This window comes from Toxotes jaculatrix, chromosome 7 (genome assembly GCF_017976425.1).
Source record: "Toxotes jaculatrix isolate fToxJac2 chromosome 7, fToxJac2.pri, whole genome shotgun sequence".
Lineage (NCBI taxonomy): Eukaryota > Metazoa > Chordata > Actinopteri > Toxotidae > Toxotes > Toxotes jaculatrix.
The window spans coordinates 4,144,726-4,157,820 of NC_054400.1; the positions used below are offsets into that span (position 1 = coordinate 4,144,726).

The 13,095-nt window shown below is 44.0% G+C and overlaps 1 protein-coding gene across 1 annotated transcript in view; it reads right to left on the reverse strand.

The window, feature by feature from the left end:
- Positions 1-13,095, reverse strand: part of hs3st1l2 (heparan sulfate (glucosamine) 3-O-sulfotransferase 1-like 2) — a 19,911-nt gene continuing 6,816 nt past the window's right edge. The window contains exons 2-3 of the mRNA XM_041041951.1: positions 2,340-2,725; positions 1-1,405 (exon numbers count right to left, since the gene is read on the reverse strand). Coding sequence (XP_040897885.1) covers positions 740-1,405; positions 2,340-2,597 — 924 coding nt within the window. The 5' untranslated portion in view covers positions 2,598-2,725 and the 3' untranslated portion in view covers positions 1-739. The remainder of the gene's footprint in view (positions 1,406-2,339; positions 2,726-13,095) is intronic.

Below are 13,095 nucleotides of genomic sequence, written 5' to 3' on the forward strand. Positions count from 1 at the left end.
AACACGTTTATTACAAGAGAATCTTAAAAAAAACACACAAACACAAACCAGCCATAGTACTACAATGGAGGTAAAAAGAAAACAAAAGTTTTCAATGTGGCTACTCAAATATAGATACCTTCACTAATTGTCAGCCTGGTGAAAAAAAAAACAAAAGTATAAATTTAAACAGGATGATCCAACTAAAACATTTTTACTAACACACAAACATGTTACAACTGTTGAGAAAAAAAACTGAAATTGTCTACATTGAATTTTTTTTATGCGTTTAGAGTTCGTAGTGCAACAATTATTCAATTCAACCATCTTTTCACCACTTCACACGTCTATTTCTACATTACTTGAAAATCTGCACGTCTTCTTTTAACACCCCACAATTAAGCACTAACAAGTAGTGAGTTGTTTTCAGTTTCAAACTTGTGTATGGCACAGTCGTCGTAGCTTTGTCAACTGAGTTTATACAGGGAGGCACCAGCATGGTCATGGTTAAAGTTTTGTTGGCCACGTGTTTAACAAGAGCAGTTGGGATATCCCCAAATATCTTCGCACACATATGTGCCGCTCTTGTTGGCCACATTTACACCTGAGTAGGTTTCAGCCACAAGGGATGTTTATGACTTTAATAGAACTCAAATCTTTCCACTCATCTACCTACAAAAGCACACAAACAACAGTTTTTCTTTCTCCTCCTTGAGTCCCTGAATGTGTTGGCATCTCCACAATTGCTGTTCACCACTGATCAGCACCAGGAAAACAACCTCCCCACCATTTCAAAGAACAGCTTGTTGGGCTTTCTGAAGTACCTACAGAGCTTCTTAAATGCCTGGGTGCTCAGGGGCGCATGCGGCCTGCCTTTAGACTCGTCCAGGCACTTATCGTGTCCGGAAGAGAGGAGGCAGTAGAAGCCCTTGGTGGTGTTGTAGTAGAAGTTGTTGGGACTGATCCGGGGTGGTAGGTCCAGAAACCTCTCTGCCTTTCTCAGCTCAGGGAAGGGATCCCGGATGAGCGCATCACCATCCACCACGTGGATCTGCTCCCTGGGGAAGACCTCCAGCCAGCGAGCCAAATGCTGATGGTACAGGCTCCTCTGCAGCGCTTTGTACCCAGGGTCGATGTGGCCCTTGTGGAGCAGGAGCTCCTCTAGCGGCTGGTAGGGCTTGTGGCGGCTCAGGCGATTGTGGAGGACCTGGGTGTAGTCAGAGACCAGCCTCTCAGCTGGGTCCCGGACGATGAGTAACAAGCGAACGGCGGGATTCATGTCCCAGACACGTGCAGGAACCTGAGGAGCTGCAAAGTAGCCGGGGGTCTTCTCCACTGTCAGCTGACCGGGGAGGGTGAAGGGCATCTGGGCTCGGTACCAGGCCAGGCCTCGGCGGTAGTGCTCCTCCACGTTGAAGTAGTGTACCTGAGAGAAGGATGGAACAAAGAAGATGAAGAAAAAAAAGACGACAACTTCTTGTTAATTTTTATGTCACTTTTTGCTGCAACGGCTTTGACAGCCTTTCTTTATTAGTACCAAAAGAATTTCACCGTCCAAAAGACGTTTCATTTGACCCCATCTTGTCCAAACCAATCTACAGTATTCCTTAGCACAAGTTTTCCAACTTTGCTGTCCTCACCTCGAACTACCCTGATTAGGATTTCTCTCTGTGCAACTTCTTTGGGACAGGCTTGTCATCATTCATAACCATGTACTGTAAGTACACGACAGACTGTATATAGGCTGAGCTGACTTTGCTCTGGTTTGGTCTTTGCCTTTCTGCGTTGACGTAGATATGATATTACGCAGTTTACTGTGTTTACTCTGCTGGGGCTGCTGTCACTTTTCCGTGGTAGAAAACAGAAGGTTCAGTTGGGGAAACAGGAGGGTAACTACACTACATCTGTGCCCCCCCACCCCCACCCGACTACGTCAGTGAAGCGGATTTGTCACTGCTGTTATAACACTGATTCAGTTCAGGCAGAGCACTGAAGTCATGCTTGCATCATCATAATTCAGGGTCAGTGGGATCGTTGGTACATCAGATGATCAGTCAGCCGGTTGACTTTTAACATTCAGTTACTGATATATTCATACAGGTGTAAAGGATGGAAACGGTCCTGGATAACTCCAGGACGTTTGCTAAGTGTGTTTTATTTGATTCACTGATCATTTGTTTTTGTTTTTATAATGTAAAATATTTATTTGAAAACTAACTTGTAACTGTCAAATAAATGTAGTAGAGTAAAACTATACAGAAACAGAAGACAAAATTCTCAAGAAAAGTGCTAAAGTACAGTACTTCAGTAAATTGACTCAGCTGTTTTCCACCACAGGTGATAGTATAATTATTGGGTACCTCAGCCTTTGCAACTTCCACATCTGGGTGCAGGTTGAGCATCTCCAGCAGGGCTCTGGTGCCGCCTTTCCGCACGCCAATGATAATAGCTCCGGGCAGCCGCTGCTGGGTGGCGTTGTAGGAGGCGGAGGAAGAGGATGATGAAGAGGAGTAGGCAGTGGAGCTGGAACTCCCAGTGCGTAATTCCCTTAAGCACACAGACAGCTGAGTCTGCAGCAGCAGAAGCACCAGCAGAGCTAGAAGCACTGTCCACAGCATGGTGCCACACACACAGAGGTGGAGTGGAGGTTATGTACACACACTCATGAAGTTCCCAGACTCGAACAGAGTTGTGCTTGTCGTCAGTCAGCAGGGGGCCTCAGAAGGGAGCTCTTCAATTTGGCAACCTATGAGTCAAGAAAAAATAAAGGTTGTTGCCCAGTTTCATCTTTAATACTGGAAAACCGACACACTTGGCAAGAGAGCTGCTGATAAAGAGGCAATGTGAGGTCATTTTTAAAATAAATATAAATATAACTTATTAAAATTCAGCAGGATAAAAACCAAGGGTTGAACTGAGGCCTTGGATGATGTTTTTCATCAAGTTTAATCAAGTTTAACATATTTTAGGACAGATAAGGACTGTGGCTCTTGAAATAAGGAAACTACAGTGTCAAAGAATAAAAATCAAAGAACAAAGATCATCTTTCTGGAACAATCAGTTATTTGTTAATGAGTTTATTTTATTGGATCCTCATTAGCTTCTGCTAATGAAATCTAACACATCAGCCAGAAAAACTGTCTGCCCATCAGCCTACACTCAATATCCCATAGTGATGAAGTGAAAACATGATTTTATTTGCAAATGATGATTTAAATTTGATTTGCAAATTTAAAAACTCAAATCTCTCATTTACAAACATGTTTGATTCAGTGATTTGTGGAAGCCCCTGTGGCAGCTTAGAGTCTCCGTGGATAAGTCTCTACAAGGTTCGAACACCTGGATTTGGGCAGTTTATCCCATGCTTTCTGACAGATCCTCTCAGTCTCCGTCAGATTAGACGGGAAGCATCTGAAATGCTATCTTCAGGTCCCTCCACAGATGTTCTCTGGGGTTTAACTCTGGGCTTTTGCTGGGCCACTCAAGGACAGTCAGTGACTTGTCCTGAAGCTGCTGCAGTGTTGTCTTGACCTTATGCTTCAGGTCACTGTCATGCTGAAAGGTGAACGCTCGCCCCAGTCTCATATCTCTCTCTCACTCTGCAGCAGGTATTCTTGTATTTGGCTGTATTCATCTTTGCCTCAGTTCTGACCAGTGTCCCTGTCCCTGCCGCTGGGAAGCGTCCCCATAAAGCCCGATCCTGCCACCGTCATGCTTCACCGTGGGGATGGTATTAGCCAGGTGATGAGCAGCGCTTGGCGTTTGCCTTGCATAGTGATTGGAGTTCTGCCCAAAATCTTTTTCCTTTCCTTTTCATCTCACGTAGCAACAGCAGTTGCTTAATGCACACGCACTTGCTCTTTTATGTTCCCATATGTCTGAGATGGTCCTGCACTCTAATGTGCCATATCACAAAGTCTCTGTTCAAGCAGTGGTGGTTTCAGCCCAGAATATCAGACTGTGAAGTGATTATGGCAGGAAGATATTAAAATATGAATCTACATCTAAAGCAGAAAGAGAGGAGATGCATTGAAAATTAATGCTGTTACGAGGTTTAGGGTCTCCCCAAGGACGGCTGACCTTCCTCTGAGTTCAGCTGAACCGCTTTGACAGTATGTAAGACAAGGTGCAGAGAATCCTGGATGTCTGAACGCTGCAGCATGTCTCCTGGTGTTGGGCTTAATCTGCATGTGGTGATGTTTCAGAATGTTTCTCAAGTGTAAGAAAACACATTTTCAACAGATGCATTAAAGGAGCCAACTGATCTTTCATCCAAGACGGTTTTGTTTCAACTGAGCATCAGATATCATCTCATCTGCTGCGGGAAAAACAAATCTGTGATCAGCTACACATGATCAGCCAACATCAGCTCTGTTTGTTCAAATACTGTATGAGTGTTCAAGGACAGTCAGTAGTCAAACACTCTCCTCATCTTAAACAACACCAAGCCCTTGAGCAAGGCATGTAGGTTCCCATGTGTTTGAGCACAAATGATCAGCTGCTTAACCACAGAGAAGACGGTGAGGTTGTTCTCCACAGCTCCCTGGGTGTTTTGCAGACTATGAGTGTAAAACAGAGGTTTGATAAGAGCAGTGCATATCTCATGGAATGGTCCTGATCAAAACAATAGACAAGCTGTGAAGAGTGAAGCCTACAAATATGTCACAGCGTCACCCGCATTACGTGAGCCGCACAGCAGTGATCACTGAAGACCAGCCAGGGACAAAATCCCTGAGATGACAACTGTTTGAGGAAAATTCCACCGTTAGTCTGGGGCCAGGAGACGGCTATCTTAGCTTAGCACAAAGACTGCAGAGTGAAACAGGAAGACAGAAAGTGCCAGTGTCAGTAGATGCTCAGAAGTTTTTCCTCTCATTTATTATGTTTTGACACGTATGATAGCAGTGCAATGCGTTTGCTTGTTTTCCTTTTGCTTGCTCTTGTCTCTGTATGGAGTGGGTGAATAAAAACATTCATTGAGGAAAACTTCTGGAGCACAGCCGTCGTTTATGTCATTATTCACACCTGTGCTTTTTCTGGCACAGTGTTCGCTTTCCTACAGGTCTCTAGGTGGTTATTCTAGTCAAGGGAAGGTAAGGGTTTCATTTTAAGCCACTGTTTGAACTGTTATCAACAAGCAGCGAAGTGGGAAAAACTGTCCGTGGAAATACTGGAAATTTCTGACAGCTATAAAATCTCTTATTGCTGGAAGTTACATCTCAAGAAGCTTCATTAATAACAGGAGCTGTACAGTTTGTTTCCAGTTCTTTTTGGTTTCACTTGTTAACAAACAATAACAGTAGGTACTTTAAATGGTGTCACTACAAACCTAACAGTGGGGTAACCACCTAAGAAAAACATGCAAACAGGGACAAAAGAACAAAGTTTCCCTGCTTTTTTTTCCCCACTTTGCCAACATCATGTGGAGGCAGTATAAATAGGACATTATGACAGCACTGAATTCATGTCTGTTAAAGCTTCTTTGGAGGGAGAGGTTGGTATGCTGGCTTCTTAAATGATTAATTTCTCCCTGTGCAATGTGGATGCTCTTGAGCTGAAATATTTTTTCACTTCAGTTCAACTTCAGTTTGGCTGCGCTGTAAAATGCTGTTTGTTTTGGGCCAGGTGTAGACCACCAACATGAAAATGGTCCTTAAACTACTTCCAGATGTAATTTGACAACTTTTTTTTTTTTTTTTTTTTTTTAAACACACTTAATTAGTTAATTAGTTTTTTTTTTCTTAGATTGGCACAGCACACAGTTATTACCAACACCAAACCCTTGCTCTTGTTTTTCTGTTGGTCCCAGTGCTTTTCCTGTTGTTGCTGTTGTTATTGTTGTTAGTGTTGTTACTGTGCTGAAGCCGCCCTGATGCGACTGACTTATTAATTAGCGTAACAATGTTCTGGTTCAGGGGAGGAACCTCTGTCTAGAGTTGTTCCTGTAGCACAGCGCTAATTGTACCTTCAGGGAGCGTCTCTGCACCCCCAACCTTCTGTGCTATCCCCTGGCTTGGTGACATTGTCGTCATCGGTGTTGCAACCTTCGCCATCCCTCGCTAACTGTGTACGGGAGTTTCACTGTACAGCAGTGTGTGGTTTTTGTTTGTTGATGTAGGTGTTACAGGTGTGGTGACTGTTCACTTATGACTACAGAGCTGCAGTTAGATTAAATGTATTGTCATATGTAAACAAAAAACAAGTAATTTCAAATTAAACAAAAATCAAGACCAGCCTCCTGCATTTTATTATGAAAAGAGCTGAAGTCTGTTTCATCCCCTTTGACGTCCTCCTGCAGAGTCATGGTCGAGAAAGCACATGCTGCCAAAACTTCATGGCAATTCATGGCTGTTGAGATATTTCAGTCTGGACCGAGGTAGTGGACCCACCAGCCAAGAGACTGACATTGTCATCGTTTGATGACTCAGCTGTTTCTCTGTTGATCCCACTCTCATTCACTTCAATTTATGGTTCCATGTAAACACCAATAGATCAGCAGAATATGCAAATTTGCATACAAATATTGATTTTTGATTGATTTTTGTCCCATCACCGTTTTGTACAATATATGACCAGACTGCAAACTGCAGCATAAACCCCCAGGCGGTGCATTGAATCAAATATTACACCACTTCTTTTTTTTCTTTCTCCCCCCTCAGAGACATTACACCACTCACACCGTCGAACACTCACCACCTTGCTCCGCTTCATTATTTCCTGACTACAGGCCCAGAACATTTTTTGATCACTATGAGTCACTGCCAGAGACAAAGCTGTGCTTTGCATGATTTACTTTGGCCCCTGTCAGACGACAGCAGCGTATCCTATGTGATTTAAATGCTTCTCTGTTAACTCGGTCAATATCAGCTGTCCTACATATGAACTCTGCCTCGCGGTGAGAATGCCAAACCCGGAGCACCTACAGTCATTATTTTGATGTGAAGCAGCAAACTGGGCTGATGCCAATCACGGTACAGTTTATGCGTGCACTGAAACAAAGAGAGAGATCTTCTGAAAGGTTTATGTGTGTGTCTGTGTCTGTGTTTAATGTGTGTGCTGCACAGTGAAGACACATGCTTTGTGTTAAGTGGTTGCGTGAGTCCCCTGTGACTTCTTCTGTAAGCAGGAATATTTCGCTGCTGTCAAGCCGCTTCACTTCAACCTCGCCTCATGACCTTCCTCTCCCTCTTCCCTCCTCCCATACTCCCTCTCACCCTCCCTTGTCCTCTTTAACCCTCACCTTTGTTCCCCGTTTCCTCAGCCCGTTCTGTAACTCTTTCTCCATGAGCTGTTTGACTTCCCTGTTTATGGATCTGCTAACAAACCCCAGCACCATGCTAATGGGGATGCCCTGCAGCAGCCTCTTAGCTGCTCATAAATAAAACACAAGTGCACCTTTCCATCCTGAAATATTTTTGAGTCAATAACCTTTTAATCTTGACGAATTGGAAATGAGACAGGGTTAGATTTAGAAATGAGAAACACTTCTGTGCACATGTATCTGAAACTTTTTCAAGGGGATATATGGAGTTTTTGTTCAACTTTCCTTCACCTAAAAATATAATTATTTAAATATAATTAAAATATAATTTGATTCAAAAACATTTCAGTTATAAACTTTATATTGTGTATGTCAGTAAAATTTGTAAATACCCATTTTGCACTTAGTGTGTTTTGTTGAAAATTGTCTGACAAACAAGAATATACACAAATTTTACAACATAGATCCCCTTTACACAGTGTGCATGACATACAGTATTTTATATTAGTCCTTTATTTAATGAAACAAAAACAACTGAATTTGGGGGAAAACGTTTTCTAAAGCAAAAACTTTTGTTGGTATGTGTGTGTGTTTTCTGTCTGTGTGTTTTAGATTGATTACAGATTTGAATTGCTTTTGGATGAGATGTTGCTCTAAAATCAACTTGATTGTCTGCACGCAGGTTAAAATGAGCCGTATTTAAGGATCGTAAAGGATTTTAGGACACTTCGTGCCTGGCCTTGTTGGTATAAATGACACAAAATCTAAACAAAATGGCCGACATCATTAGCACCACTTAATGGCTGGACGGCTCTTTTTATCTACCATATGAGCTCTGAGTTCGTCTCTTAGCTCTGCTCAATGAGGCTCACATGAGTCATTGCAAGTCCTTGTCTTTGCCGCTCATCGCTTCTTGTGATTCACATTAGCCAGCATGGATAGGGAGAACAAAAAACAACAACAACAACAACAATGCCAGGACTGTCAATGATGCGTGAATTCTCCATATTGTCAAACACAAGTATCTCGCCAGGCTGGGGAAGATAGAGATGGAGCGAAAGAAGAAAAGGGGGAGGGTGGAGTGTAATTATCTGTGAAAGGCAAATGCTGTCATCTGCGTTTTGGGAGAGTCCCCGTGTCTTATAAGTTTTGGTGTGTGCGTGTTTGTGTGTGTATCTTGCCTCATCTGCATGTGTGCAGCGCCTTTGCCTTTTGTGCAAGTACACAGCATGCGACTGCCTGCGATCCAGGCCCTTAGAAATATCTTTCTTCTGAGCGATGGTATTTGGGGGGGTTGGGGTGGGGGAAGGATTATCCTGTACAGAGAGACGCAGGGTGGCAGGGAGGGAGGAGACGGGCGGTAGGGAGGCGTGATGGGGCTGAGGTACAGTTGGTGTGTGTGTGTGTGTGCTCTGCAGGAGGGTGTGTGTGTAAGGCAGCAAGGAAGATTGTCCCTGGTAGGGGGTGGCATGGTGAAATGCCTTGGATTGCCAAGCCTGTCATATCACCAAGGCTGTGAGAGTCAGATAAAACTCTCTCTGTCCTCCTTCCTTTCTTTCGTCTTCCATTCAGTGCCCCCCCTTCCATCCATCTCTCTTTCACACTCTGGTCTCCTTCCTTTTTTCTTTATTTGCTGGGTCCCACCTTCATTTCCTCGGCCATTTGTCTTTATTTACCCTCAAACTTCCACCTCGGCCGCACTTTCTCGGTTTTCTGTTTGTCTCCGTACACCTTCTTGAACCCCGCTCCTGCTCAGCCAATCACATTTGCTGATTACAGCGCACATACATCACAGCCACGGAGATGATTGCTTTTCAAAATAACAAAGGAAATGTAACAAGGCTGCTCCTATTTCCCATCTCGTTCCCATTACTCGCCTGGAGAGGAGACGGCCAACACTCGGAGGGGGGTCTGTAATCAAAATAAATGAAGCCATCTGAGAAAGACGGGAATCGGTCATGCTTCCAGATCGGGCCCTACCGCGGGCGTTCTTCCCGGGTTCCTCCGTTATTGCGCAGAAAAAATGGAGCAGAATGAAAAGGGAAAATTTGGATGGTGGTTCGTGATGTTAGACAATGTATGAATAAAGAAAAGATACTCATGAGATTAAGTCCACCCCCAAGTCCACCCTTCCTCCTTTACCCGTCTCAGTATGTTACAAAAATCCTTTTAAGCCCAACAAAGCGTCCGATCTGCTTCCAGGTCTTTCAGAGTTCACAGATAAGATGAAAGAAACATAAGATATGAATGAGAGAGTGAAAAGATCTCTCCCTATCTCTGCTGAAGTCAAGGAGCTTCACCTCTCGCAGGCACTCTGTCTATTTGTGTGAGGAGTTCGAAGCACCCTGCACCAGGTACTGAGCCTGAGGAGAGAGATGCTTAAGTTGCCAGCATGAGTGGAAGGTTTGATCTTTTCATGAGAGGTTCAGAGTAAAGAAGAAGACAGAACTGTCCAAGTAGGTCTCTACAAGAGCCTCTTCCTCTCTCTTCATCTCTCTCTCAGAAGTTTGTTTGTGCTGCCAAAGCTCATACGGGCATTTTTAACAATGTCAGGCACGCAAGTAAAATACTTAGCAGCAGTAGTATACATGCATGCATATTTTTGAACCAGCAAATTAAATGACGCACTGTGTCTTTTGTAGATAGAAGCGTTTTCTAATCTGACGCCCCCATTGGCAGGATCATATCATTTCTCTGTGCCTTCAGACACTGTTACAAATCACTGTTGAAAAACGAATCTGTCTTATGGTGCGACTGCACTGTGGTAAAATTATGTACATATATAAATGCATATACATTTTAACAGTTTTACCATGTGACACGTGGTTTTCATGTGTCCCACTGACCTGTCGCTGAACACCAGCGAGGCAGGTTTTATCTAATATGACGAAGGATAAGACGAAGGAGGAAGAAAAGAGAGCTGGTGTGCTACAGACTCACGAGTCACTTCGTTGGCTGAGACATAACAAGCCTCATTTTTGAATTAACTGTATTTATAGGTTTATATTTATAAGCTTTGAACAATCGGTGCACGGATAGTGACACGTTACAGAACCCTGCACACGGCTGCCAACACTGGGAGTCAGGGGAGGTGAACCTGAGGCAGACTAATCAAATTCCCCGGGTCCCTGGTTCAGCTCAATCCACGTCCTTTCTTAGGGCATGTTATGTCCTGTAAGTAGCTGGTGCAGCCACAAGACTTTGTGCAGATCAAATCCCCTAGATGTGACAAAAACTATTAAAATTTACAACGAAATGAAGTACACAGATGGCAGGATGCTTTAAGCAGAGTAGATGGACACTAATGTTCCACAAAATACTGAAAATCTACTTTAAAATCATCAACTTTCTTCCATGGTCACAGTACAGGTGATGCCAGAACCCAGCATTTAATCATTTGTTGCTACTACAAAACAGTAGCGTGCGTTCATTTCTTTCCTAGCATCTGCCAAAACAGTGCATTTCATCATTAGCAGTGTAAACTAATTGTTGATCTGGTTTGGAAGTAAGATACAGAATGTTAGCTCGCTGCCAAGTTCACTTGCCAAGTGTTTGTGATTAGTTTAGCACAAAAAATTCAGTTCCACTGAGACGTCAGTGCGGTGGGTTTACAAATGCGGCAGTAACAGACAGAAAGAGGACACCTAACACCCGCTGAAAGCCTCTCCTCACCTCCTGTAATTTTATCTTTATTTGTTTTGCTTTTATCTTTCACTCTCCGTTCCTCCATCAACTTGTTTCTGTCTCTCTCTGACCTTCGCTGAGGTCTGTCCGTCTTTTACCCATCAGCCCCCCGCTGGTTTTCAAATAAGACTCTTTGGAGGGGAAAAAAAAAAAAGAAACTCTCAGCCCAGTGGCACACACCCACCACCCTTTCACCCCCTCATCATCTTATTCACTCACACATGCATAACACCCAGATAACCCCCCCTCTCCTCCTAAAACCCCTGCCCCCCCCCCCCCCCCCCCCCCCCCCCCCCCCCCCCTTTCTACTTGCATCTTCAGCCGTGCATGTTCCAAGATCTGGGTCAACCGTATTAAACACCAAAGCGCGCCTGCTCCTTCTCCTCTCTAGTGTGTGTATGGAGCATGTGTGTATGTCTGGATGAGTTTGTGTGTGTGTGTGCGTGTGCAGAAGAAGAGGTGGGGGTTGCACTGTTGTTGTTTTATCAGAAAGTGCGCAGAGGGGAGTCTGATTAGGAAATGCAGTTTTATCAAAGGAATCTTTGTGTGTGTGAGTGTGCATGCTTAAAAAAGCAAGCTGCTTCTGTAATGTGTGTGTGTGTGTGTGTGTATGTATGAGAGAGAGAGAGAGAGAGAGAGAGAGAGAGAGAGAGAGAGAGACCAACAGAAAAGCAAAGCACACTGGAATTGAGTGTAAATTTTGCTCTAATTAAAAGGGCTTTTGGCTTGGATGTCTGAGCATTGTCACTGGCACACACTCAACACTTATGTCTGCATGTCTGGGGTGTGTGTGTGTATGTGTGTGTGTGTGTGTGAGGTGAGACGATACAGCGAGAGGTAACCTGCCTGGCAATGCTTGATCATCCCCTGCTTCAGGTACATGATGAGCCATCTTTCTCTTTCTGTTTCACTTTTTCTGTCTCTGTCTTTATCACCCACCACTCTTTGGTTTACCCCTCCTGTCAAATAGTTTACCTAACATTTAAGGTTGTAATAGTAGGAATAGTAACTTTGGGGAGGGTCCTTTTCTGTTTCAACATGACAATGCCCACATGCAAGTGTCTGCATACTTTTGGCCATGTAGTGCATTTTATAGTATTTCAGAATTGATCTCTCAGGGTTGACTTGTGCACCTAATATCTTGGTAGTAAACATAAATACAGCAAACAAATAGAAAGTAAACATACAGGATGAAAAAAATATGTTGATTTTAATGCAGTGAAGATAATTTTGGTCAGAACTCGCGGGTGATTGCTGTGTGATGATCACTCCTGTCAGAGATAACAAATTACTTTATTTACCACAGCGTCACAGACCACACACACATCCTGCTTAATTCACACCCCAGTCATCACCCAACTGCCAGCATCCTTGTTTACAGGCTCTCTCTCTCTCTCATACACACACACACACACACACACACACACACACACACACACACACACACTTACTTACAGACGTAACATATGTGGTCTCTCTCACAGTGACAGTAGCCCCGACAGCTTGGCCTGACAGTGAGAGGACCCTGACCCATCAGAGTGGATTTAACCCGACTGTCACTGAGGCAAAGCGGGACACCCGAGGGGTGCAGGCAGGACGGTTGTGTATGTGTGAGGGGATGAAGAATGGGAGGATTTGGGTGCGCCCTTCTCAGCACAGTGGCAAGGTCAGCAGCTCTGGGGCAGTAGACACCGTCGACTTGTTTTCTATTGGGTGAATTTAGTGTCATTTGCTGTACACGTGAGTGTCACGCTTGTGTACATATGGGTGTCTGGAACGAGGGCAAGCTGACAGATGGGGGTGGGCAAGTTGTGTCTGGTCAATATCATCACGGGCCAGTGAACCCAAACATTATCTGGGTCCTGGACTGCAGTTTTTCTGGGTTACATACTGTACCGGCAAAAGGAAAACAACAACAACAAAAGCAGATGGTGTTTATGTAAACAAGGAGGATTGAAGAAGGAAGAGTAGAAAGTGAATGACAGATGAAGAGAAAGGAAAGGGACAGACAGGGAGAGAGAGAAGGACATGGTGTACCTGCATCATCAGGTGTGTTTGGGCTCCTGCTGGCAGCTTACCATGGCAACGATTGTTTGGATCCTTCTCACCTGGGCAGTAGACCCCGGGGACTGAGGATTATTAAAATGAGGAGGTTTGGAAGGATGGAAAAA